Source organism: Dermochelys coriacea, chromosome 13 (assembly GCF_009764565.3).
Source record: "Dermochelys coriacea isolate rDerCor1 chromosome 13, rDerCor1.pri.v4, whole genome shotgun sequence".
NCBI classification, from domain to species: Eukaryota; Metazoa; Chordata; order Testudines; family Dermochelyidae; genus Dermochelys; species Dermochelys coriacea.
The window spans coordinates 16,994,272-17,022,187 of NC_050080.1; the positions used below are offsets into that span (position 1 = coordinate 16,994,272).

Below are 27,916 nucleotides of genomic sequence, written 5' to 3' on the forward strand. Positions count from 1 at the left end.
ATAAGAGCCTTTCAGGAATTTAAAGTGTTGTCATCCGTTTTTGAGCCAGACTGAGTAGCCTTTGTTCACATTAGTGAGCCGTTACTAACACATAATCCGACAAGAAGTCTATGCATACGAGTGAGAGTCACAGTCTGATCCCTTGTATGTAATGTATATATATTTTTGCAGTTTCAAGTGTGCATTCACTGTTTAAAAAAAAAAAAAAAAAAAGTAGCCACAAGACCATATCATAAATTAACCTTTTTATTGAATATCAATAAACTGTATATAATTATATAAAAGTTTCATCAGTACAAAATTGTGGCACAAAAAATATAAATACCAGTGTACCTTTGAAATGTAAACATACTCTGTTTATGATTGTGTGAAAACAATGTACAAAGAAAAGATGCATTCACTAGGCACCTGTCATAACCATAAATAGCTCTTTTGGCACACACCTGTCAATTGCCAGTGCTTTGCACAAGCCACCATTGTATCATCTGACAAGTGCCTGCTTATTAGTCACAGTTTCTCTTGAAAAGCAGTTGTTAGAGTCATATTAACAGGTGCTTGAGTGCATAGCTGCTCTGTAAACAGGATTCTTGTTTGAAATGGCTACCAATGCCTTTTATGGACATTGTTAATCTTGTAGGCATTGCAAATTGTCATTGTGCTGGGGGAGAAGCAGCTGCTTGAGAACTAATGTGATACTGTATTATTGCATAGTTACACCTTCTGCAGGCCGCATATACACAATCAAGGAGAAGAAGGGGTTTATGTTTAACACTTCGCTTTGTCCTTCATTAAAAAAAATAAAACAAAAACACCACAACTGTGATATATATTTCAGACCAGCTGTATGTCATGGTTCAGGGCGCAATCCTGCAAGGTGCCGAGTGCCTTCAGCAACCAACAGGCACCTGTTAAGTCTATAGCACACTCAGATTGATATCAATAAGCCTGATCCTGCATCCACTGAATTTAGCTGGAGTTGAGGGAAATTCTTCATGCCTTCATTTTATAAGGCACAGTCAATCACAGTAGGGGGTCTGATCCTGTGGTAACAGAAGTCAATTAGAGTTTCACCATTGACTTCAATGGAAAAAGGATCAGGCCTTTAAATTGCGCCAGAGGTATAAAGATGAAGAGCATGGTAAAAATATCATTTAAGGCCCAAAGCAACTGGATACACAGGGCTTCATAGACACTGTAATGGCAATATGAAGGAAACTACCTCCTATAGAAACTAGTAACAATACATGTATTTGCATGGAAGGGTCCTTGGGGTTTAGAACCTTTAGCGAGTTCCAGAGCAGCCTGTTTCTTCATGTTTGTGAAGTAGTGACATTCGGGAGAAAGTCCGGGAGCAGGTTTTGCACTGATACTTCTTTACATCTGAATGAGTCTGCAGGTGGGCTCGGAGATTAGAGCGGTCAGCAAAGGCCCTATTGCAGTGTGTACAGGAAAAAGGCTTTTCACCTATAAAACAAAGAGAAGCATTCACAATTAAACAGTGCATCAACACATGGAGAATATCAAAGAGTGAGCCATTCAATGGGCAAAGTTTGTTAAAAGCTCTTTGAAAAGAAGTGGCTGAGTATTATTGAAATTTTAAAGGACATTTATAAATCTCTGTATAAAAGCATGTACATTGGTATGTGTGTGATCCACTTAGACAAAATGCTACACTTAGGAATTCGGTAGTAAAAAGAGCATTCCCAAACAGTTACATGAAATTGTATGAAAAGTAAAGCCAGAGAAAGGTAAAAAAAACCATGATTTCACAAAGTAATTAAGGACACAAATATTTCATGGGAAGGTTTGGTGTTGTTGAACCTGACTGTTGCACATAACGGTGATATGATGAAACAATAAGTATTATTAATTGTGTCACGGCAGGCATTGTTTGAAAGCAGAGGACTCTAAAACTGGAGTATAGCTATTTCCTTTTCTGTTCATCCACCTCCCAGCGTTGAAAAGCCTAAGCAGGGTGAATTCCTGGCAGAAAGGCTGGAGAAAGAAATGTGCCTGCTCAATTTAGAAAGCACAATTAAGTCTTTCTAGCTTCCTTCAAACATCATCTTTAGTACTTTAAAAGGGTGTGAAATCAGCGCCAAGTAACAATTAAACTATCCCTGTGGCAAGCACAAAGGATGCTGAGGGAGATGCATTGTAAATGTGATACTTCTTGGATTAAAAGCTAAAAGCCTCAACGGGCTGGCAGCTGCAAGTCTGTTGCTTTGCCTGGGGCATTACAGTAACAGGTGCACCATGCTAACAGCATTGCTACATTAAAGCACCTGCCTACACAGACCATGAGCCTTCAGTGTCCCCTACTCCGTGCTCAATAGTACCATTAGCCAAACAATGAAAATCAGTGAGGTTTGAAATGATGTTTTTGTGTTGGAACTAAGCTTATCCTCCTTGATTCATGAGGGATTCATATGCCTGGAGAATTAAAGAGATGCTGGATAACAGGCCAGTGTTCATATCAAGGTGGTCAAGTTCCCCCCAGTGTCCACAACCCTGACACTAGACAGCAGGAAAGACTGCAGATTATGTGAACTTTACTCCAGGAGCTAAAAAAGCATGGGGGAAGGAAGAGGGTCAGAGAAGAGCAGGAGTGGTCTTGCATAGGTAAGACATTTAACAGAAGGGTGAGAACACACCCAAACCACAGAACTGTCACTGAAAGTGCATCTTTGCTCAAGCTTTCAACATGAACTCTCTCTGTGCGCTCTTCAGAACGCCTGGGGTCAGATCCTCAAGGGGTGCAATTTGAACTGAATGGAGTTACCCTGATTTTACACCCACTATGAATCTGCCCCCTGATTTTACCAGAAAGGTATTTAAAGGCCATTTTACAGAGAGAGGTCCCTGGGTTTGGGAAGCCCTTATCTCCCCCAGATAAGATAAAACTGTTGCTTCGCTTCAGGCTGCAGGCCTGGGGGTTCAGGCAGGAGCAGGAGGAGATAAGGGAGAAACTCCAGAGTCAGCTGTTACCTGTGTGGGTTCGGATGTGGCCCTGCAGCAGCCAGGGCCTGGAGAAAGCCTTGCCACAGATTTTACACACGCAGGGCAGGGTGTGGCTTCGGATGTGCATCTTGAGAGCCCCCAGGCTCACATACTCCTTCTCACAGTACTTGCAGCTAAAAGATTTCCTGGTCTGGGAATCACAGTGCAATTGTTTGTGCTTGGAAAGGCCGGCAAAGGTGGAGTAGGACTTGTTGCATTGACTACACTGGAATTTCTCGGCCTCGGTGGCAGAAGAGGCCGGGCTGGGCGGGTCAGAGGTCTTGCCTTCATCCTCCTCGCTGGACAGGGAGGTCAGGTCTAGGGGCTTGGACTCTGGGCTGGGGGAAGCGGCGCATGTCTTGTATTCCGTCTCGGAGGTGAAGAAGTTGGAGAGCAGCCCCGTGTCCCACACAAGCGGGGGGTAGTAGGCCCCCGGGCTCAGGACCTCCGGCTGGGGGATGAGGGACAGGGGGCACTTCTCGTACAGAAAGGGCGACACGATCACTGGAAAGAAGCAGAGCGGGCGGCGGTTAGCCGGTCCCGGGATGCGCAGCCACCTTGAGAGCGGGAGGCTGGGGAGGGGCCTGATCCCGGGGCCGCTGACCGAACTCAATGGGGTTGGGGGGCAGAATCGGGCCCCCGCAGCGCGAACCGCGCGGAGAAAAGCGCACGGCGGGGTCCCTCCGCTCCCCGCGGCTGCCGTGGGGGCCCAGAGCGCCTGGCAGGGCCACGCTGGGATCGCAAGTGCCGTACGCAGAGCGGGGCGTGACTCTGCAGCGCGACCCCACCAGCGGGTCACGGGGGCGGTGTCTCCAACTCGGGGCGCAGGCTGGGCGACGGGCACCGGCGACTCAGGCTGCCCACGCAGCGCGCCCAGCCAGAACCTCCCGGGGCCAGCAATGGGGCAGCAGCCACATGCCGGGCTCCCTCCGGGAGACCCCTGGGCGGACAACACGGCCCCAGGCCGGCAGCCGTCGGGCCGCTCCCCTGCCTCCGCTCAAGCCCGCGGTTTTCGCACGTGGGTGGCGCCTTGGACCCAACAGGCGCAGCTTCCCGCGCCCGGGGCGCATCAGCCTGGCGAAGTCACAGTGCGGACAGTGCCCTTTTCCAGCCCCACCCCCCGCGCCCAGCGACTCCCCGCAGCTCCTGCCCCCGTGCCCAGCCCCCCTTCCAATCCCTGGCCCCGTGCCCAGCCCTCAGCACCCCCCATCCCCGTGGCCAGCCCGCCCTCCATCCATCCATCCTCGTGCTCAGCCCCCAGCGCCTCCCTGCAGCTCCAGCCCCAGCACGCCCTCCACCTCCAGCCTCCGTGCCCAGCTCCCCTTCCAATCCCTGCCCCCGTGCCCAGCCCCCAGCGCCTCCCTGCAGCTCCAGCCCCAGCACGCCCTCCACCTCCAGCCTCCGTGCCCAGCTCCCCTTCCAATCCCTGCCCCCGTGCCCAGCCCCCAGCGCCTCCCTGCAGCTCCAGTCCCCGTGCCCAGCGCCCCCCTGCTGCCCCCGTGGCAGGGACACTTACCGGTCTGACTCTCCAACTCGCTGTAGTTGGGTTTCTTGCTGGCCGAGAAATGCTTCTTCACCAGAAAGGAGCGCGGCATCTTGCAGCCAGGCGCGTCTCCGCTCGCTCTCCCCAGCTACCCGGGCCTTCAAGGGACGCTGGCCCGAAACTCCTCCGCCCCCGCCGGCCAGTCCCCCGGCTGCCGCAACCGACCTCAGCAGCCCACCAGCGCGCGGCGGCTAATATGGGCCCGGGAGGGGGCGAGACGGACACGCCCCCTTGTCACTTGGCAGCCAATGGCCGGCGGCGGGGAGGGGCTCCGCCGTTCTGCGGTCCAGTAGGTGCAGCGTCTTCTCGCCCAGCACCCAGCACGGCCAGAGCTCCCGGAGCCCCAGGGCGCTGGGCCAGGACAAGGGGAGGCTTCCGCCCAGAGACCCGGCCAGCCCCTAGCTGCGCGCACTGCATCCCGCTGACCGGCTGCACAGAGACCCATTGTGCGGGGCTGGCAAGAGCCCCCCCCCCGACATGTGGGGCACAGAGAAGAGCAAGTAGGGTCCCCGAGATACCGGTCAGAGGCGCCTTTGCAAAGGCACCAGTATTCAGTGGGGAAGCACTAGGTGGGAAATGCTCCTTTTAGTGCTGTCCATTTCACCCTTTAGCACCTATATTCTCAGGTTTCAAGCAACACACAGACATGTTCTCCGCCTCTGATCCCTGTGCTGGCTCGGGACACAGTCCAAGCGCTGCCATGGACAGACTTTGGGGAAGTTTCAATCCAGACCGCACTTGAACATCAGGGCTGGCTCTTCCCTCCATCAGAAGCAGAACCAATTCCCTAGGCTCAGCCCCCATAGCTGGGACCTCTTTCACAGAACACACCCAGTGAGGTGCAGTCTGGGTCCAGCTTTTGCGGATTTCTCCGAAAGAAGGGATTTCTCTGGGGAGACTTGCGAAAGCTAATATGCTCCTGCTCAGGCCCAGCTGGGTGTTTAGGTCCCCAAAGCAGCACATGCCTTTAAAGAGTTGCCACAGAGGGAGGCATTAGCACAGATTTCAAGACAACTCCTGTCTCTTTGGTGAACTTTGCTTCCTCTCCCAGGCTACAAGCCCACACGTGTCAACCAGATGCCACCTGCATCCTCCGCATTCCAGGGACAGCAGGTGCGGGCCAGGGAAGCCCTGGGCAAGGGGGGGGGATTGAAGAGGGCTCAGCCCAGGCTAGATCCCCAGCCCCAGGAGGATAATTTGGCCTGTTGGTACAGATGTCTGTTAGGAGGCCTGGAAGCAAGCTGGGGAGCTGCTAGATTGGTATCTGCACATCATCAAGCACGGGGGGAAAGTGGGACAGGCAAGACACTAAAAACGAGCTAGACTAAAAGGCACTAAAATGGGAGTTTACAGGGTGATAGAAATTAAAGTGAAAAGCCATCATCAAAGAACCTGCTCTCACACATCTTCTGTCTATTTCATTGCTCCAGACAAGGTTCTGTGCGCCAGGCCCAGTTTAGGACAAGAGCAGACACCTTGAATTGATTCGATTTTAGTTGTTGACCTAATTCATTTTTTCAAACAAATGCACCACCACGTGGAACAGAGGCTCCCCCGGCTCTTTCCAAATTGGGTCAGCATCGCCCTCTGCAGGTATTTAAGGAAAACTATTCAGATCCGAATAAATCAGGATTTTTTCTCCTTGCTACTGGGGGAGAGAAGTTTCATGATAAGTTGCTATTTTGAAAGGGTTCATATTCAAAGGGTTTAAAAATCGGGGTGTGGGGAGGGGAGAGGAATAACCAGTAACGGGGAAGAGTTGTTACAGTTTACACTGGGATTTTTTTTAATGCCCCAAACACATATATCAGCGTGTCAGCCCTGAATTTAAGACACCCCCTCCTCTCTGATTAAACAGTTTCCTATTAAACTAGCCCGATTTAAGCAAGAGTCAAACCCATTTAAGTGTGTCTACATTGGCTTTAAATTAATCTTCATTTGGCATTTGCACTGGTTTAACTAGACTGATTTTAAATGTATATGGATAAATCGATGCAATTTTTCTAGTATACACATGGCTTGACTAATAACTTTACCCAAATGGTGGGGAGACAGAAAAACCTAGACACAACCCTGGGCCTGCTCTGCTGGGATAACACCTCTAGCCACTCTCTACTTTTCATGTATTGGACTACTGCATTTAATAATTTCTTGCCTGGTTTTGAATAGAGGGAGATAGAATGAAAACCTGCAACGCGGATTATTTTAAAAATCTAGAATAAAATTAGAGGATGCAAAAATCACGTTGTTATTAGTACAGTAATGATTCACTACTCTTATGGCTGTAGTTGGGAACTCCTTAAAATATGGACAGGAGCAGCAGAGTCCCCACTCAACGAAACTGATCACTAGTGTGTTCCATTGCTTTTAAAAATACGTGTGTATCTGCAGGCACAACAAAAGCGCGCTAAACTGCAGTTCTAACTCAGAACAAACTCCCATAAAAGTTAATACCTATTGAGCCCTCCTCCTCCTTAAAAGCAGGGACAAGACTCCGACTTACTTCTCCCATTGATTTCAATGGGATTTGGATCGGGCCCAGATCACTGCCCTTTCAAGTTGGTAACTCCCATTGTGCTGGAGTGAGTCAAAATTGACACAATTAGGAAAAGTTAGAGGAGGTGGAGACATTTCCATAGGTCATAAAGTGAGGTGCTATTGACTGAAGGGGAGGTTTGAAGAGCTCAAATTAGTTATAAAACTGTTTAAATGATCCAAGGAGGAATTTATAATAAGTGCGTGATTTAGAAAAGTGGTTGGAAGTTGTTTCTCGGCGGGAAATGAAGTTTGTATAAAACGTATCAAGCTTTTTGTCCAAGGAAATCTAAAAATCAAAATACAGTTGGCTGGTACCAAGGTGATGTGACTGGATTAAAACTAAACACACAAACTTGATGATATGCGAGAAGGTATCAGACACACAGACCAGCATTGCCTCAAGCCAGAGATACAGGTGATCTACTTAACATCTAAGGCAAACTCCATTGTAAAGAAAATCATTTCAGAAATCAAGTTAGGCATAGTGTAATTGTGTACCTTTAATTATATCAGCCTTGTGTAATCTTGTCAACCCAATGCTCCTCTAGCCAGCAGAGGAACTGGAAAATGGAATTTCAGCTCAAATGTGCCACTTAGACGCGGGAGGGGGAGGAGAGGACGACCCCCAAAGGCTCTACCATGTAGTTTTACTAAAATGCACCCTTTCTTGGAAATAAAGAGGCTCTTTAATGGATCTAGGCATGTGACTGACAACACCCCCACCAGCCCACACTTTTCTCTTTCCCCTCCCTTTAAATACCGACCCACTCCCCCGAGTTCAGATCCTATCCTCCTGGCTCTCCCCCACACTAAAATCCCAGATGCAAATACCCATGAACGTAGGAAAAGTCTGACTTCTGCTCAGGTGCACAGCGAATGAATTTCAAAGGCATCTCCATTTCATGAGACACGAATCCTTCTTAAAAAGAAAAGGAGGACTTGTGGCACCTTAGAGACTAACAAATTTATTAGAGCAGAAGCTTTCGTGAGCTGTAGCTCACGAAAGCTTCTGCTCTAATAAATGTTAGTCTCTAAGGTGCCACAAGTCCTTTTCTTTTTGCGAATGCAGACTAACACGGCTGCTACTCTGAATCCTTCTTGAGGCAGGCAGCACTGACTATAAGGAAGGGGCAGTTATTAACAGGGATGAATTTAGCAGGCCCAGATATGTCCTGAGAGTGCTGAGGTATTTTAGTTGAAGAAAAACTTGAAAAGTGAGTTTAAACCAGAAAACAACTAGTAAATCTTGCCGATTGCTCCTGATGAATACATTTCTTTCTAGCTGTCTGTCTAGCCAAGGTATTAGGGGCCTGATAGAAACCAACCAAAACAAAAACCTGTTGAAGTCAATTGGCGTCTATCCATGGACGGTAACGATTGATTCAATCAGTGTATCTAGCCGCCAGATTCAGCTCCCATTGAAGTCAGTAGGGAGGTTCTCATTGACAACAGTGGTGAATGGAACAGGTGCTGGGCCAACACTCGCTGAGTTTCAGTATTTCTCCCTAATGAGGAATCCTCTAACGAGCAAAAGGAAAACCTGCCCAGCAGCACAGCGCCATGCAACTGCTGGCAGATTCCGTTGCTCTGGATTGTAGGAGCAGGGGGTCCGATTAGGAAGTGAAACGATGAGATCCAACCCAACCCCGGCCCATGCTGTCCTCATGAGCCCAGAACAGACTGATGGTGCAGCTGACACAATCAGCAACGCAACAGTTAGCAGTGTTGACAGGTTACCCTCAGGCACCAGCCAACCTCAGCCGTTTGAAAGCCAGCTAAAGGTAGATTGGGGTAGTAGCCCTGCCTAGGAGTTCCTCCTGATATTTATTGTCAGGTTTAATGTTACGATTGAAATGTCCCCCGTGTTGTTGTTGTTGTAAGTTTCTCCCCTTTTTCGTGTACCCGTGGAAAGCCTCCCACAAGCAACGGAAGAAACTCCACCAACGGGGAAACCAGTGAAACTTGCCCTACGGAAAACGCTGCCAAATGCGCTACCAGAGGAAGCTATTTCTCCCGCTCCCTGAGGTTGTTCCTCTACAGGAAGGGTGAGTGTTACTTGTCACAGCAGTAGGCAAAAGCTTTCCAGACAGGAAGGTGTTAAATGTGATGGTGTCCCTCCAACGCCCCATGGAGACGAACTGGGGCAGTTCACACCTCCGGCAGGACTATTGTCTCACTCCGGCTGCGGACTCCAACCCGGCATCGCTTCGGGCGCGTTTGGAAAGGGAGCTTTGCAACCTGCCGGGAGTTAGGAATATTCTGTTTTCTTACAGGAAACGTGCAGACCCCTGTTATTCCCCATCTGTAATGAACAAAGCCCCTAGAGGGTTCCTGGCTTCCAAACGTGCTCACCTTGGCTGCTGTCGGCAAGTTGAAACAGGGAGCTGGGTGAGCTGTAGCAAGGGACGGGCCTTACCCAGGCACCCCGAGGTGGGGATGAGGAGCACCTGCTCTGATCTAATGTGATCGGTTTGGTTTGGGCTTCTTTCTTTCTTGGAGGATAAGAATCAGCGACGAAACACTGGGGCCGTTCAGAATGCACAAATCTTTAATGTGAGTTCAAAATGCATTGGGGTCCCTCTTTCCCCGACCCCACCACCCATGAGATGATTATTTGAATCATTGCCACTTGGAGCTTTAATGCAAGTGAGTACTGACTTCCAGCTTGCAGGTTTTATGGCCACACCATAGATGTTTCAGCTCGCCAGTAGGCAGGGGTTATTGGGAGGGTGGCAAACATAGCCAGTTTGCCAAAGGAGAGTGAGAATTGCCATTTTCCTGGCACAATAGAGAAGAATTATTTTTCTCTTTAAAGGGCTCAGCCAAAGTTTTTGCTCCTGCCTCACACTGACCCTCGCCCCTTTCAAATTAAATTTTCCCTTTACTGTAAAACTTGACAGCACCGGTCCAGCCATCTGCTATAAAAGCCTTAAGTTCCTGTTGGATCCAACAGAGCTTGTTGGCTTCAGTCTTGTAATGGCTGAGGAAGAAAGGAGAAAGAACATGATGGGAATCCCTTAATGGCACGGTAGATCATCTCTCTTCTACATCCAGCATTAGCCTTTTGCTGTTCTACAGACCTTGCTTTCTGCTAGGATGCAGGCCAAAGCGAATGAGCAGAGCAACAGTCACTCCTTTAATTTGGGTGTGTTGACTTATGCTGGAGGAGTGGTTTGCGCTTGGGCATATGGGTAATTGTTTGGGCCCTCCACAAACAAAAGGAGAAGGCCGCAAAAAACGTTGGGCTAAATTCATCCCTGGACTGACTGTCCTGAAGTCAAATAGCTTTTGGAGAGAATTATAATTGAAGGTCTGCGAGGAGTCTGCAAAATGCAAGTCACCCAGGCAAGATCCACACCGTTGCCTGATGGTGTGCAGAAATCTAAGAGGTGCAAAGAATCCTTGGGTGGAATCATGTGTGTTAATTTTCTGTTGCTCGGTCCACCTCTAGGCTGTCTATAGTTGTTCCCTTGTTGTCCTAATAGCCTCCGAGGCTCGGGGTTGCCCATCACTTGCTCGTTGCACCTATTTGGTGGATAGTGCTGATAGCCTTTTTGGGGGACTTTGTTACCAGTACCCGCTAGAGTGGTTTCCTTTTAAGAAGTGAGCCACCTCTTCTCCCTCAACTCTGAAATGCTAGTCATTTTAATAAAGCACAGGGAGAAATCCAGCGCTAGCCAGGGGATGAGCTAGATTATTTATTTAGGATTTTCTCATTTTTAAATTCTCTGCCCAATAGGAGGCCATTTAAAATCTCCTGTTGTAAAGCAAAAATCTTACAGTTACTCCCATGTGCTGAAAGGCTGGAGCTGTAAGTGGAACTTTCCCCTAGCAAAAAGCAAGTTCTAATACTTCACTGAGGCAACTTTCACATTAGACTGATAGACTTTTTATTTAGATGCATGATTTGACCCAGCTTTGCAACTCTGTAGGACATGGTACCATTATAACAAACGCTGGAGGACGAGTCTAAGGAATACTCCAAAGAAGGGGGTTTGATGATAGCTGACAGAGAAGAGGCCCACAAAACAGGCCTGCAATTTATATATGGCTTCAGTTCACACTGGTCAGAACAGATACTGCACCTAGTTTCCCAAAAATTCAAGGACTCCCTCTGCTGTTTAGATGCTATTATAGCTTCTTTGTGATGTGATTTTCCATGTAATAGAGAAGAGCATTATGAAAAAGGAATTTAGGGACCATCACAGCAAAACAGGGTGATTTAACCATGAAATTACAATTAATGTTAATTGGAGTCCTGGGGCTAAATCTCCAGACATGACCAGCTCAACACAGCAAAGAGTTGTTCTTTTTTTCCTCACAAAGAAGATCCCAGTAACTGTCTTAAAATTAGTATGAAAAAGAGGTGGGTGTAGAGTAAAATCAGCTGCAAAGTATTGAACATCTGAGTACATTGTGGGATCTGTGATTGATCATGATCCACAAAGTCAGCATGCTAGGCAGCGAACCAACAAGAGGTGCTGAGGAGAGGGTTGTGTGCTTAACCCTCTTTGAGTTCAGCACCTAAATCCCAGCTATAGGGAGGCACCCCATCTCTGCTAGTAATTCATGAACTGCAGAAAGATTGGCCTATGGCCTTAACATACAGGCACCCAACCACCTATCAGAGACCTCCCTTATAACCTTTAGCCCACTGGTTAGGGTACACATCCAGGATGTGGGAGACTTCCCCCCCCTCCTGTTCAAGTCCCTGCCCTGCCTGATGAGAAGGGGCTTGAAGAGGGCTCTGCCACCTCTCAAGTGAATACCCTACCCTTGAACTTTCTCTGGCTCAAATAATATTCAATTACTTAATTAAAGTGACAGGTTTCAGAGTAGCAGCTGTGTTAATCTGTATCCACAAAAAGAAAAGGAGGACTTGTGGCACCTTAGAGACTAATAAATAAATGCTCAAATAAATTTATTAGTCTCTAAGGTGCCACAAGTCCTCCTTTTCTTTTTAATTAAAGTGGAACAACTTCTGTGGGAGAGATTGAAGAAGCCCCACCTCAGAATATTCCGTAGCCTCACCTGAGATGGAACAGATTCCTGTTCAAACCCCTGCTCCTCAGAGGGGTGATTTGAATCATGGTCTCCCACGTCCTGGGTGAGTACCCTACACACTAAGCTAACAGTTAAAGGGATATCCTCCTCTGCCTTCCCTCCTGCCCCCAGGCTGTTTGAGCTCTGCATGTGAATTTGCATCCATTGTGTAGGGGGTCTCTGCACATGCACTGTGGATTCACACTGCCCATGAGTTAGGCACCTGAATGCCCATCTTTCCCAGTTTATGAATCACCATAAAGGGACCCAAGTCCAGGCCCTTACTGCAAGGCAGCAGTGCACATGTTCTGAGGCAGAAACAAGCACCAAGGGAACTTTTATTGCAAAAACTTAGGGGTCTAAATTCAATCAACGCCTACAGACTTTAGGCAGCTGAGCAGATTTGTGGATCACAGCAGTGGCTGAAAATGGGACTTAAGCACCTTAGTGGATCTCATCCATTGTCACTTTTTTTAATCCTTTCTTGCTCCTCTTCCATGCTGTCCTGAGCATAGATTGGGACAGCAGGTAACCTACAGCTCTTTCCGATGAAAGGTGTTTTTGTTTTAAAAAGTAGCAATTTGGCTCCATGTACCACTGCAGATGGACAAATGGCTCCTTTAAGTGCTGCTACCCACCTTCCCTTGCTTGCAGTCACTTCCTTTGTAGTTGCTAGCACTGCAGTAGGGCACTCAGAAGATACTTTCTCCATATGCAGCCTTAGGCCTTGTCTAGACAAGGCGGAAAAAGGGTGATTCTTTCCTATTCAAATTAACTCAACACTGCTTAATGAGGTCCATGTCTACACTAGGAAAGAATTTTTTACAATGGGATTACTAACAGGTTGTAAAACCCTACTGTAGACAAGGCCAAGTGTAGTTTTATTTCAGTGTAGCTGGCTGAGGTGAACTCTAGCTATCTAGTCATAAAGCAAAGGTCCCCCAACAGACCCATGGCTGAGGAAGCTATAATCGACCTGCCAAAATCCAGGCAACTTAAAACTGTCCACATTGGTGTAAGTGGGGTTTTCAGCTGAGGTAAAGTAGAGCCCTCCTGAGTGACCTCCTCCTCCCCCCACAAAGCACCTTTTCTATTATGTCAGACAAGGCCTGGGGAGTGGAAGGCTAGTCCCAGACTTGAGTTTGGCTATGGGATAGGACAGGACTACATTTCTGGCTTTTGACAACTGTGAAAAGCAGTGAAGCTGACTTCAGGGAGAGTTAGCAGCCATGGATGCAGCTGACTCTGGGCAGGTGGCGGCATAACTTACTGTAGATAGTCAAACCATTGCTGAAGACAATGGATAGTAGTAGTGAGCAGCTTTCCAAAGGCCTTTTCTACCACAGTGAAATAATTCAAGAAATTCCCCCATTGATAACAGGAGTGCAGTTGTCATACTGGAAGGATAGTACCTGCTGAGAAAGGTATTTACCAGCCAGAACGGAGGCTGCATGGCTCCCGCTCTTCACTGTTCACATCCCCCAACTTTCTTCCCTTTTCTAACCCCAAGGAGGGAAGAGAAAACAAGTTATTAATCTCAGTTCAGCTGTGAAGTAGGGGGTGGAGGGTAAGGAATGAGAGAGATGCTGTGAGAGACACTATCCAAAGAGTTGAATGGCAACACAAGCTCAAACAGCAGCTGTCTGGTTTTCAGAGAGGACCTTCTGCTTTTTTACTCACTGTCCAGACAGGGTGAATGACAGAGAATAGCCCAGCAGCACAACCAAGCTCACCCTTTGTAGAGGAAAGATGGTCCAGTGGCTGGACATTAGCCTAGAACTTGAGACCTGGCTTCAATTCCCTACTCCACCACAGATTTCTTATGTGACCGTGGGCAAGTCACTTAGCCTGTCTACACTGTAATAAGACAATTGGCACAGCTGTAGCTGGACCATTCAGCTGACTCAGACTTGCAGGATTATAAAACTGCGATGTAGACATTTGGGATGCAGCCTGGGCTCTGGGACCTTCCCCCTCATGAGGGGGTCTCAGGCCAGGCTCCATCCCACACCTGAATGTCTACACTGCAATTTTATAGCCCCACAGCCTGCGCCCCATGAGCCCAAGTCTGCTGACCTGGACCAGCCACCAGTCTTTTAGTGCAGTGGAGATACACCTGCTAAGCCTCAGCTTCCCCATTCTGTAGAATGGGAATATAGTACTTCCCTACCTCACAGGGAGTTGTAAGGATAAATACATTGAAGATTGTGAGGCACTCAAATACTGCAGTGATAGGGGCCAAATGAGTACCTTAGATAGTCAGAGGCCTAGTGCCTTTGTAACTCTGGAGAAATTAGAATCCAGGATACATTTCATTAGTACTGTATATCACAAGCACCCGTCACATGGAAAGTTGTTTGAGATTTTTAACATGTCATCAGTGGGATTCATTGTAATGAAGCGAGGCTGATTGTGTTTAGACATGGATTGTTGGTGTCACCCTTCATCACTAATTGATAAGGTGGAGGTTGAGCAAATCTATTAGACCTACTCATCTGACTTGAGGATAAACTTTAGTTCAAAACAAAAAACACCTCCCCCTGGCTTAACTGCATGACATCCCTTCTTGCTAAGTTTCCTCTTTAATGCCATCTCAGTCCTAGAAATTGGGACTTAATCTAATCTGTCCTATTTTGGAACTATAAACACCAACAAGGAGCACATTGGATATGCTATGGCTCAAGCCCAGCTGCTGACAATGAGCTGAAAGATGCTCTGGCAGAGTACTTCACACTCATTCAGAAAACACTGCACCTGGTTAAGAAATCTAACTAGAATTTGTTGGCTAAGCCCATCTTTAATACAGAGTTTCTGAACACTGGATGAACAAAAACGAGGAGTCCTTGTGGCATCTTAGAGACTAACAAATTTATTTGCCCAACTAATAAATTTGTTAGTCTCTAAGGTGCCACAAAGACTCCTCACTGTTTTTGCTGATACAGACTGACATGGCTACCACTCTGGATGAACAAAGTTTATACAAAGCACCAACGCAACCTCACTGTAAAGTGAGCATCTAGGGATTGGTTACTTTGAGTAATTAAGTACTGATAAAACAATCTGTATTTTCATCTCTGTTTATCTGCTAAAGGAGCAGGTATGGGTATTTTAAAGATATTTTGCCATAGTTCTTAAATACTTGTAAAGAACTGAAGTTTGAGTTGTGCACACCATATTTCACATTACTGCTCAACTTGTGACATTAAGTACTGAATACAGTTTGAGTTATTACCATATTTTATATGCCTGTAAATCCTGCTATTCTAAGGTTAACAGGTGCCCAGGCATTGTTCAATTTCCTATTTATCTGCTGAAATGCAAAACTAGAAGAGTGTTGGTCATCTATTTTTCCATGAGCACCCAAACCATTTCTTGCTCTCAACTTCTCACCTCTCCTGAATTTGAAACCCACACACAACCCCTCTGACAATAAACTGACAGTCTGATTTGATGTAGAATATAACTTTCAACTAAAAGAAGGTTTCAGAGTAGCAGCCGTGTTAGTCTGTATTCGCAAAAAGAAAAGGAGTACTTGTGGCACCTTAGAGACTAACAAATTTATTAGAGCATAAGCTTTCGTGAGCTATAGCTACATGCATCCGATGAAGTGAGCTGTAGCTCACGAAAGCTTATGCTCTAATAAATTTGTTAGTCTCTAAGGTGCCACAAGTACTCCTTTTCTTTTAACTAAAAGAAGAGTGAGGATATGACCAGTTTAATTGCTCACATTAACAGGGTAGCAACATGGTCTGAATTAGACTTCAGAGTCCATCTCACTGAAAGAGGGGAAGGGACACAAAGCTCATACTTTAGCCTGTCTAGCTTTAGACTCAAGATAACACAAAGGCATTCATGTTATTCTTTACAGCCAGAAGAACTACAAACTAGAAATGCAAAAATGCTACAGAATACGATAAAGATCCATGGGAAGGTCCTCCTACACCAACTTGCCCTAGTCTACCCTAGAAAACTTAGTACACACCTTTAATATCAAGTGCAGTTGCACTAGGGTTAAGAGCTAATATACACCAAACAAAACCCAATCAGATAAGAGTTACTTCCAGCTCAGTCTGAACCATGCTGACCAGACAACTTTTTAAAACCAATTTAGGTATACACTTACATTTAAAACATTTAGAATCAGCATAGCTGCTGCCAATGTTAAAAACCTATACAAAATATCTCTGCATAGACAGAGCTAGCTGTAGTCTCTTGTGTTTGCATCCATGCATTTCTATTGGACCCAGTGATGTGTTATGGAGCCAGCCACAGCTTTCCCTCAGGGAGGAGCTGAGAGAACAATATGGAACCATGGAGAAGTTACAAAAGTTTACATAAAGATAACATTTTATAAATTATATGAAATTTATTTATACCTTGTCTTCAAAAGCCAGAACAAGACAATTTCATTGCTTAGATGCTTTCTGAAACATTTTATCGGAATTACATGGAAGTGCACTTAAATACTAGCAGAAATCTGGAATCAGTCAGTGTATTACAAGACTTTGGGTTCTAGCCAGAACCTAGAAATTCTATAATTCAACATTAGGAGCCTCCAACCAAAAGTGTTGAAAAATGTTAACATCTCTGCTGAGCAGAGTATCTCAAATACATAGTAGTTTACATTTTCATAGCACTGTATGAAACTTTTCAAAATTCAACACACAAGTCAAGCAGATTACTGGTCTGTTCCAAATTAGCAAAGTCATATTAAAAACAAGTTCAATTTAAAATGGTTTAAACTTAGCTTGCCCAGCCTGTGTGGATGAGGCCAAACATCAAAAAAACCATTTTAGCTGGAACTCTTTAAACCGCTATTTAGAACAGTTAAAAAAAGTGAGTGAAAGACCCAGTAGAGATGGGAGGCTTAGCTAATGATGGGACACCAGTAATTTGAAGCTTCTAGGTGCTAACTTACCAATTAAAAAAAGTTTAAACCAAAACAAAAAGCATTTTCTAGTAAGGTAATATCAACTGCCGGCCATTAATGGAATTAATAGTGAGCCACTTGAATATAAACCACCACACTAGTAGAGGTCATTAGATGACATGTCTGAATTCTATTGTCACCAATACATGGTCTCAAAGTTACAGCCAGTTGACGAAGACTCTAAAGATGATTAAACTATAGATAATTATAGAAAAATAATTCCCTGGGGTATGCATCAATAAAACACACTCTGGGCCCTAGTTTTCAGAATTGCATGTTCTGAATTGCACAAGCATTTAGGTGCCTAATTTGTGCAGGTAATTATAACTGTGTGCTGAAGTTAGGTATGCAAATCCAGTCAATTCTGAAAGCATAGACCCTGGTGCAGTTTTACTTCAGTTTCAGACAATGAACTTTTTAGTGCAACAGTTACCATTGGACATAACAATCAGCTAGTCTTCTTTCATATCAGATTGAAGCTCATCCCCAACAGACATGAGTAATGAAGCTTTTGGCTCCATGGATATGGGGAAGTGGTGGAGCGTTACACTTGACCTATCAACAGAAGGGACATCATAAATCAAGTGTGTCACTACATATGAAATACTAATTACAGAAACTATGATTTGCATGTTACAGTCACATATTTTAAATGGAATGCACCGTACCTTTGGGGTACAACATATTTGAGTTGTGTGTCCTGGCTTTCCACCTGTCAGCCACAAAACTATACCTGAATATTCACATTACATGAAGACCATATTCTAAGTACAGCTTCACCTGTTTAAAATCACATCTTTCAGAAGACACCTGAAAATCTAATTTAAATGAAGCTCAGGTGTTCAAACCATGTTAGAATTGTAAAGCATAGAGAGAGTGGGTATAACACTACATATTATTAATCCAATTTGTTACTCTCAGGTTGTCCTGAGGTACAGGACAACCGAAAATGTATAGGAACATTTTAGAGTTTAAAAAACAAAGCAGAGGTAAAAGTTAAGTGTTTTGCTTTTGAATTCCTCTGTCAGCGAAAGGCTGCATTTAATGCTTAATGGTTCAAACTGTAGAAAATCAATGCCGAAGACATAAAAAAAATGTCAAGACAGCACATAAGATTGATTAATACTAGACGTATCACAAAGAAAAATACATCATGTATTTTTTTTTTTTAATAGTAAGAACTATCTTTTTAATACAGAGTTGTACTTTCTAGGCTAGAAATTTGTCACCAGAATACAGTTATTTATAAATTTATGCTAGTATGTAACATGCAGCTGCTGAACTAAATAAATATGGTGAACCAGTTTCTTATGCAGGTGCACAGAATTGTTAGTGTATAATTTAAAGACTCATTTAGGCAATGTATTAGTAATATTTTATTACTTATTACAATGTATTAAGTATAGCCTTTAGGCTGACTACCAGCATTATAAACCCTGTTAAAGGAAGTGTAATCCATAGTTGTATTAGGTAATCTTAAAATGCAAACCAAATTTCTGACAGTTGCATCCAAAACCAGAGTTTCCATTCACCAAAAATGGCTTCCAATGCTCAATCAACATTTAGGAAGTATATATTTTCAAGTGGGTTTTTTTGTTGTTTTTTGTTGTTGTTTTTTTTTTTTTGATAGTCTTCAAAAGTCAATTTAGGCCATTCCTTCTTGAAGCTTTATAGTGTTTATGGGATCTGAGGAAATCAGAAAGGAATATAAAGAACAGAACTGGCTAAACTTAAGCTGTGTCTCTATGCTAGAGAGCCTTTACCAGCACAGACCGCTAGTGGAGATGCGGTGTACATCAACAAAGTTTTTCTGCCAGTTTAGGAACACCACCACCACCTCTATGCCAAGAGAAGCACTCATGTCAGCATGGCAGCATCTACACTGGGAGTTTTGTAGATATAGCTATGTCCATCCGGGGTGTGGGTTTCTTCGCACCTCTAACTGACATAGCCACACCAGTACAAGTTTTAAGCAAAAACCTGGTCTAAGGCCTGGTCTACGCTAAAAAGTTAGCTCAATCCAACTACGTCACTCAGGGATGTGAAAAATGCACACCTCCCAGTGATTTAGTTAAGCTAAGTTAACCCTCAGTATAGACAACACTAGGTTGATGGAAGAACTCTTCTGTTGATCTAGCTACGGCCTCTCGGAGAGGTGGATTACCTACATGGACTGGAGAGCCCCTCCTGCTGGCGTTGGCAGCATCTTCACTGAAGCGCTACAGCAGCGCAGCTATGCCACTGTAGTGTTTCAAGTGTAGTCAAGCCTTTAGAGTGAAGGAAGCAAGAGAACTACCCGGAAGTGGATGAGCAGCAGCAAAGAGACCACTAACATAGACAAGATCCATAGTAATGTATGGAGAGATCAGGTACTGGAGCCAAGAAACTGCAGTTCTTCAAAAATCTTCCATATTTATTTTCAGATGTCGGAAATCATCTTGGGATGAGAAGGGACAGGTGTCAGGGATGCTGTGTATTTTCCCCTAATGGAAAGTTGGTATACAGTTTATCTCCCACTTAGTTCACTGATCCCTTAAGGAACGTAGTAAAACCTGTGCCATCATGTCATCTTCATCAGCATCATAATCCTAAAGACAAAAGAGGCAGTGTGCATTAGAAACTTGACTTCATAATAATTGAACAAGGATACTAATGAGAACAAACATTTAGAAAGTGTAGGTACTTTAAAAAAAAGAATGCCCACAAGCTACCTAACATGATTTGTCTACCTCATAAAATGAGGTGAGTTGCCCCCGTCAGGATTGTATCTAGATGGAACAGATTTCACAGAAGCAGTTGAAAAAAAACTAAGTTTTAATGCAATAAAGAAAAATATTGTAACAGTTGCCATTTTGCTATATCCAAAGATTAAGGAGTATCCTAAAACAGCTATTAGTGGCATTTCTACCTTCAAAAACCTAATCCAAGCCACAACAGATATTACAGGAGAAACAGATTTTAACAGTATGCACTCATTACATACCACAAAAGTATCATAGGAAAACTGATGTCGCCGCTGAAGATGTTCCATGAAGTTAGCACTCCTGTAATTTGGATCTCCCCATGGCATTGAGGCACAAATTGGGCAAACCTTAGAGAAAAAGCCATGAAAACAAATTTTACCTGAATACTGAATTGCATTTATATTTGAGTTCATGGGGAATGTCCTCAGAACCAAAGACTTCTTTGGAGACCATTCTTATTACAACAGTCCTTGGAATCTAGGTTTGCCTCTTGAAATCCAGTCATGTACCCCCCCCCCCAAATATCTGATTTAAAAAACAAAGAATGGTAAAATAAATGAAAGGAAAAAATGATTTGATAGGCTTGTGGCGATTATAAACACAGCCTCATAAGACACTCATGTGTCACAGGAAACAAATTTAGAACATTTTGCCAACACTAGAATATTTGGTTCCTCATTGAATTCTTTTGATTCAGATTTTAGGTTTCTGAATTTAACTCCTAATTTTGAGCTGCCTCTATGTACTGATAGTTAGAATACTGAATAAAGTTCCTTGTTTTGTAGAAGTATTTCATCCTCCGTTTTTCAAGAATAAAAAAATATTTCCTCCCCCATCATCCCCTTACAGAAGATACATGTCTGCATGGAAAAAGAAAATATTCCTTTCTAAATTAAGAAACTTGAGGCATTTCCTGAAGATACCAGAGCCACTCTTGGCACAAAGGAAAGCGCTATTAATTCTTGGAGCTGAATTTCTGTAAATTTTGCAGTTTCTGTTCTACTTTCTGCCATACCCGCAGACAGAGTTTATCAATTACAAGACATTTTTAACATCACACATTAGTGATCTACTCTTTTACTAAGGATGTAGGGAATGGTTTAAAGCAGGTAGAAGCAGCAGGCCAGAGCTTTGGTGGTGTGGCGAGACTGTGGGGGAGGGGGGACAGCAGGGGAAAGGCCGGGGACTCAGGGGCCGGGCAGGATGGTCCCACGGGCCGTAGTTTGCCCACCTCTGGTATAGAGAAAATGTAATGATAAAACTTCATTCTACATGAGCCATTTTGAATAATCTGCAGATGCAGGCAGTTTAAGATTACTTTTTTTTTTAAACTGAGTTTTTACACGATATAAAAGTATCTATAGGCATGTGTTAATACTTTTTAATTCTAAGACACCTTAATGTCTTTATGACAGTTTGTCTGACTCAGGCTTCCCCCCACACCTCAAAAAAGTGTGTTTTTGACATTATCTAAATTGGTATTTTATTCCAGATGTTTGGTTTATTAAATTACTATTGCTTGGGGTTATTTTAATTTTGAGGCAGTAATACTTTGAAAAAAATTAAAATATGAAAGAATGGCTCAAAGTGGGTGCACCCGTGTCACACCCAAGTTCAGATTTTTAACAGCTAGGCCCCAATCCTGCAAACAAATATGCAAGTAATTAATTTTATTTGTATAAGTAGTCCCACTGGAGTCAACAGGAGTACCCAAATGCTTAAAGTCAAGTACATGCTCTTGTGCACGTGTAAGGTCCCTGATTCGGTAGTTTCCAAGAGAGATTTACCATTAAGACCAAATAACCAGATTTCCTCATCAAAACTGTTGTACTGAGTTTGATACTGTAAATATTACCACTTGTTTTGCATCCATGCTGTGGTATTTTTTGCAATGTTCAACTAGTCCTTCCTGATCAAAGTTTTTCTCACTGCAGTAAGGACAAGGAAAGGTAAAACGATTTGGAACATTCCTGTAAAATAAATAATAAATAAAAATTATATAATAGAAAGGTGAATTAAAATCCAGAGTGTCTCTGGCTATTCAAGGTCATTTGACAGAGGATACTTGAAATACAGACTACTTGGAAATTAAACCCTTAGTGTACACTATGCAAGCAAACTGAATTTAAGAACCTACTTTCTTTATTAGTTACCAGATGACATCTTAAACAATACAATTTTTAATACAATTAGCTTTTATATAACACTTATTCTTCAGCATCTACAAATATTAGATATATCTAAGTATACATACACTATTCCTCAAGTTGCCTTCTTCATTATATTTTGCAACACTTTAATAAAGCAAACAATTAAGTGCTAGATATGGTACAATGCAGATTAATAGAGCAGTGCAGTTGTTTTCTTACCTCCCTTACCTAGGACTTGATCCTGCAATAGTCTGCTTGGGCAATTTAAGTCAATGGAGCAGCATGCCTGTGCACTCAATTGCAGGATTAGGGCCTCGTTAACATCAGTATCAGAGGATTAAAGTAAATATTGTGCAAAATAAGTGAAGAGCTAATATTGTTTTGCTTTCAATCTCACTTGCTGGCACACAGGTGCAATGCACTGGAACGTTTAAAACCAAACAAACAAACAAAAAGAAAAGAAAACTTTTCCAATTTAATTAAAACCACTACCGTTCAAAACCTTAGTTTTGGACATCAGTTACCCAACAGCATCCCTCTAACCAATCTGAAAAAGGAATGTTTCAAGAGGCATAGTCACCTGGTGTTACGAGGTGGTTCTTTAGTTACAGCTTTAACGCCTTCCATTATATAATTCTGGTATTTTGAACAAGAAGCTGCATGACTACGCATCTTTGAGAGGTACATCTAGGTAAGTGAAAGAGAGGCAGGCAGTTATCAGGCAAGGTTATTTTCAATTAAAAATTCAAAAAAGGATTGCAAATAAACAGTGGAATCTAGAAACAATCTGCTATAGGAAGAAGCTTCATGTTCAGACGAGACTGAAGTAGCGAAAGCCAAATGTTTTGGCACATGGGGCAGAATAGATTAGAGAGCTATAAATAGAAACTATAGGTTAGTGAAGCTATAACACTCTTCTGTTAATGACACAATGCATTTTATTTCCCAGGACAGCTGACTGCTTGTTTACCTGACCATTGTAATTCTTATTTTATATTTTCTTTAGATGAAGAAAACTACTATATCTGTTTTGTACTGAGTCAGTTTTCTAGATCTTCCCTTCACTATTCCCTGCAACAGCAGGATCAAGTGGAAGTAGGCTACTGGTCAGATGATATACTCTAAAATCTACCGCACAGAGTATTATGCCAGGGATATGTTAACAGTGCCAAAGAAATGCAGAGGACAAAGGTTCTTTCCTAAACAGAACTTTAGTAATCAAAGTCCAGCTAGCTATGTTGTTCTGGTTAACATATTTACCCAGGTTAAACCACTAGTGTCTCTATTAATTCTAATAAGTGGTTTTAAGTGTGGTCTTGACACCAGTGAGACATCAATAGCTGCATCATCAAGTGAAGAGCAAAGATATTTAAACATTAGTTATGAAAGGTGGGATCCACAAAGGTGTTTAGGCACCTAAGTCCCAGTTTTGGTTCTACTGCAATACATAAAACTACAAATCTCTGTAAGCACTTAAGTTTTTCAGAAGGAAAGTTCTCAGCACCTATGTTTCTGCTTGAGGACATGTACACTGCTGCCTCCCTCTAGGTGTCTGGACACCCATCTCCCACCAAAGCCCAAGAGGGGCCCATAAATAAGGGGAAGACAGGCATTCGGCAGTAGTAGTACTGCTGCTGCTCACCTGCCTAATAGCTTTTAGCCCAGTGGCTAAAGCATTTGCCTGGCATGTGGGAAACCCAGGTTTAATTCCCCCTCTCTGCCAGAGAAGAAGAAAGGATTGAGTCGCCCCACCTCTTAGGAGGACACACTAACCACTGAGCTATGTGGTATTCTGAGGTAGGGCTCCCTCAATCTCTCCTGTCAAAGTTGCTCCGCTATTGATAAATAACGAGTGATTGGAGCAGGGGAACTGTACCTGGGATCTCCCCAACTCACAGGTAGATGCCTGCACCACCGAACTAGAGAGTAGTTCCCATTCTCTATGTCCAACAACTGTTTAAATATTTATAGACAGTAGAACAGTCATTGGGCCAAGAGAGAGAATGGGAATGACTTTAGTTCACTAGGACGCTAATCTAACATCAGGGCACAAAAATGAAACCAACCAGAAACAGAAGTGAAAGTCATTGGGCTGTTATACGTTCTTAAGCTAAATTAAATACAAAAAGCAAACAGCATAAAAATGAGAAACTAAAAAAATAATCAAATTGTATTTAATAGGGAGGGAACTTTTAGTAACCATAGATAGAAAAAGTATATTTAACATGACAATGTCCCTTAAATAGTTTTAAATGCTTAATCTTTGATTCACCTTGAGGAAATTAACTTAGTATTTAGATGTAGGACTATATTAACTGCAGAAGTTTCACTCTTTGTGCCATGTAACAAAGTAACAAAAGTTCATTAGTGTTTATTATTATTTACAGGACCCATCACCTGGTGTTAGGGTTGCCAATCCTCCAGGATTGTCCTGGAATCTCCAGGAATTAAAGATTAATCTTTAATAAAGACTGTATCAGGTGAGGAAACTTCCAGGCATATGTCCAGACAAAACTGGCAACCCTACCTGGTGTCCAATAATTCCTAAACTGCATTGTTCACATGAAGTACTAGTAACTCCACTGAGGAAGAAATACTACTTCCCTATCATTAGAAATAAAACGAATTAAAGTATTTTTCATACACAGAATTTCACATCTATAGAAAATACTAACCGTAGACCGTTTTGTCTTAAGTGACTACCCCAAACACAGTGAATAAAATTCTGTTATACCTTTCTTTATTAGAAAATTTTAAATTAAGAACCCAGTCTGTCTGCCCCTTAACACAGTTTTCACTTTGTACTGTATTTACAAAACAGAATTTACCCCTGCAGAAGTGCATGTAGCTCAGTAGCCTGTTGCATCTTCAGCTTCATGTTAACTGTATATTTCTACTTGAAACCCACCTTCTCATGAAAAAACAGCAGGCAGGAGCAGGGGAAAGGGAAACCTTTTAATGTTACCCTACATGCAGTCCATGTGGATTATTTATCACAATTAAAGTTTATTCCCTAGAAAGCTGATGTGCATCTATTGTATTTCCATGTTTGCCTATTTCAGCCATATATGTACTTCCTTTTTTCATGCTTTCATACTTTTTTATTGCAGCCATCACAAGTGGTTTCTGTCATTTCAATTTGCTTTTCCAGGTCCAGAGCTCTACTGCCAGGAGACAGAGTACTGCGGCAGACTCCACAAACTGGTTGAATAGGCTTCAGACATTCCTGCAGGCATGGAGTGCAAAAGCTAATATGGGAGAAATATGATTTGTAAAAATGCATATTCCACAACATGTTTGCACTGTTCCAATTAAAAATACTCACAGACCTACCCTACAGGAAAGACATATCACAAGTGACAACATCCACTGACAAACAGCAACCTGTTGATATGCTAAGGGACAGCCAAATCTAGTCAATTTAAAAGCAGTTTCAAGTCATGTCCCTGAATGCTCTTGCCAATTTGTGGTTTATGCCACATTTTCCTCTTTTCAGAGTTTCTCTTCACTGTTTCCAACACAAAACCCCACACAAACCAATGATTATAGAGTGAAGCTGACTAAACAAAGTGCTGTCAAACACAAAGTAAACAAACTGAAAAATTATTCTTTTGATCTTTCAGTGATAGTAATCTGAAATGTAACTTGTAAAAATGGCCCAACTACTCCCCTTAGTTGCATGCAGGGAAAGAAGGAGGTTCAGCTACCTCCGCAAAGCCCTTTTCTTCAGACCCCAGAACTCCAAGGGGATGTATATTGTTCCTTCCCCTCTTTGACCCCATAAAGTAGTGGTTCTCAGACTTCTGTACTGGTGTCCCCTTTCACATAGCAAGCCTCTGAGTGCGAACCTCCCCCCCTTATAAATTAAGAACACTTTTTAATGTACTTAACACCATTATAAATGCAGGAGCCAAAACGGGGTTTGGGGTGGAGGCTATAACCTCATGACCCCATGAGGGGTCCTGATCCCCAGTTTGAGAACCCCTGCCATAAAGCTTACAGTACATTTCAGCTAAGAAAATCTCATGTTAGAAAACATTAACTAGAATATTTTAACTGACAGTTCTGACCACAACTTTGCCCTTAGTGTAGAAAAGGAAAACCGTGTTTAAAGGTATATAAATGGATTGTGGTTAACCTGAGGGCATATTTCCTGTTAGAAGCTGTCTCCTGTGAATTTTACTGGAAGGGAGGGCATCTTGTCCCAGCAGAGACAGAACTGTAATTAAGTTTCACTTTTGTCACAGCCAGAGATCCGATTTCTGCCTACCCCACCCATCCTGTCAGTAACCCACTCATAGCCCTTCTATCCTTAGCTCATATCACCCACATTTTAATTTAGTGTTTCCATACAAGACTCACACCACTTCACAGCAGATTAGTTCATACACCCAAAAAGAAAAAGGCCGAACCTCTTCCTTAATCAATTCAACACTTCCCCTTCGCCAGCGCACACTGCCTACAACCAAACTGCTTCGGTTTCTATTCCCTCCCAGGTACCGTTTCCAGGAAGCTGCCCGCTGGTTCTCCAGCCTTTTCTAGCCTTCGGAATGCCCCGCACTCCCGGCTGTCCATGGGGGCCGCCCGATTTTCTGCCAGCTGCTCGAAAGCGATCCCATTAAGGGCCCAATCTCTCAATCCTTACGCGGGCAAAGCTCCCCCTCAACTAAACGAGCGGTGGTTTGGGCCCCGCTGCCCCGTACGGGTTAACAGGCTCCAGGGGGAGGGTTAAAGCCCAAGGAAAGCTTTACACGGGGATCTTACACCGTTCACAGGCCCATTTCCCCGGCAGGGCTCAGACCCTCTCCCCAGGGCTGGGGCGATTAGGGGGCACAGGCGGCCCTGCACTGAGGAGAGCTCCCTCCTAAAGCCTCCAAGGGCCCGCGCCTAGGCCCCCCTTACTCTCGGCCCCCGTTCCCCACGGATCCCCGCCACTGCCCCAACCCCTGCCATCACGGAGCCCCCCGCTGGGTGCCAGACCCTCCCCCCGTCCCGCGCCAGGCCATCCCCGGGGGGCCGCTCACACGTGGCCGCAGGGGGCCCGCACCGGGCTCTCAAACACCTCCAAGCAGACGGGGCAGGTGAAGCGGGACAGCAGGTCCTGAAGCGCCGATCCCCCCGAGTACCGGGAGCTGCTCTCCACCCCCGCCATCTTCCACCGGCCGCCCGCCCGCACACTTCCGCAAAGCAGCCCCAGCGCCGCGACGGCGGCCCAAAGGGGGCGGCCCTCCGCCACGCCCACCCGAGTAGGCACAGGCGGCGGCCTAAGGCGCACGCGCGCCACAGCGGCCTTTTCGAGCCACGCCCCCCCCGCCCCCGAGCCACGCCCCAGGGCGGGCCCAGTTTCCTCAGATCCACCCACACCCAGTCACGCGCTTTTCTCCCCGGGGCGCGGCGAGACCTGGGCAGGGCAGGGTGTGGGTAGTCTGGTGAAGGACTAGCAGGGCAGGGGGCATGCCCAGGGGTCAGAGCTGGGCAGGAGGTGACCCCAGTAAAGGAACGTCTGGTTGTGGACCGTGGGCAGGGAAGTACCCAGGCATGGGCACAGGCACACAAGGGGGTGCCCGGGGCAGCGGAGCACAGCCAGGGAATGGAGAAAAGGGATGCAACATGGCATAGGTGCAACCAGCCATTGGTAGATTAGCTAAAATTTCCTATGAAGTGAGCTGTAGCTCACGAAAGCTTATGCTCAAATAAATCTGTTAGTCTCTAAGGTGCCACAAGTACTCCTTTTCTTTTTTGCGAATACAGACTAACACGGCTGCTACTCTGAAACCTAAAATTTCCGCTCTCTCCTTCCTTCAATGGGAATGTGGTGTGACATGAGCCTTTGGCTGCCACCTTCCACCACAGATGTGGCAGCATTTCAGTGATTCTATGTGTGTACAGCTCATGCAGCACTTACTATGGAGGCACTAGCACCCAAGCGGTGTTTTTTCTCTCACACCTCCTCCCATGTGGCCTTAGG

The 27,916-nt window shown here is 44.5% G+C and overlaps 2 protein-coding genes across 2 annotated transcripts; both read right to left on the reverse strand.

Moving 5' to 3' along the window:
- Positions 1-230: 230 nt before the first annotated feature.
- On the reverse strand, positions 231-4,747 carry SNAI1 (snail family transcriptional repressor 1). Its single transcript, XM_038369797.2, has 3 exons — positions 4,517-4,747; positions 2,989-3,504; positions 231-1,464 (listed from the first exon to the last, which is right to left on the reverse strand). The coding sequence occupies exons 1-3, from the start codon at positions 4,593-4,595 to the stop codon at positions 1,283-1,285; spliced, it is 777 nt and encodes a 258-aa protein (XP_038225725.1). The 5' UTR covers positions 4,596-4,747; the 3' UTR covers positions 231-1,282.
- Positions 4,748-18,663: 13,916 nt separating this feature from the next.
- RNF114 (ring finger protein 114) lies at positions 18,664-27,210 on the reverse strand. The gene is made up of 6 exons (XM_038370147.2): positions 26,973-27,210; positions 25,046-25,196; positions 22,529-22,635; positions 21,654-21,768; positions 20,038-20,145; positions 18,664-19,642 (listed from the first exon to the last, which is right to left on the reverse strand). Exons 1-6 carry the CDS (start codon positions 27,098-27,100, stop codon positions 19,577-19,579), a joined length of 675 nt encoding a protein of 224 aa, XP_038226075.1. The 5' UTR covers positions 27,101-27,210; the 3' UTR covers positions 18,664-19,576.
- Positions 27,211-27,916: the final 706 nt, after the last annotated feature.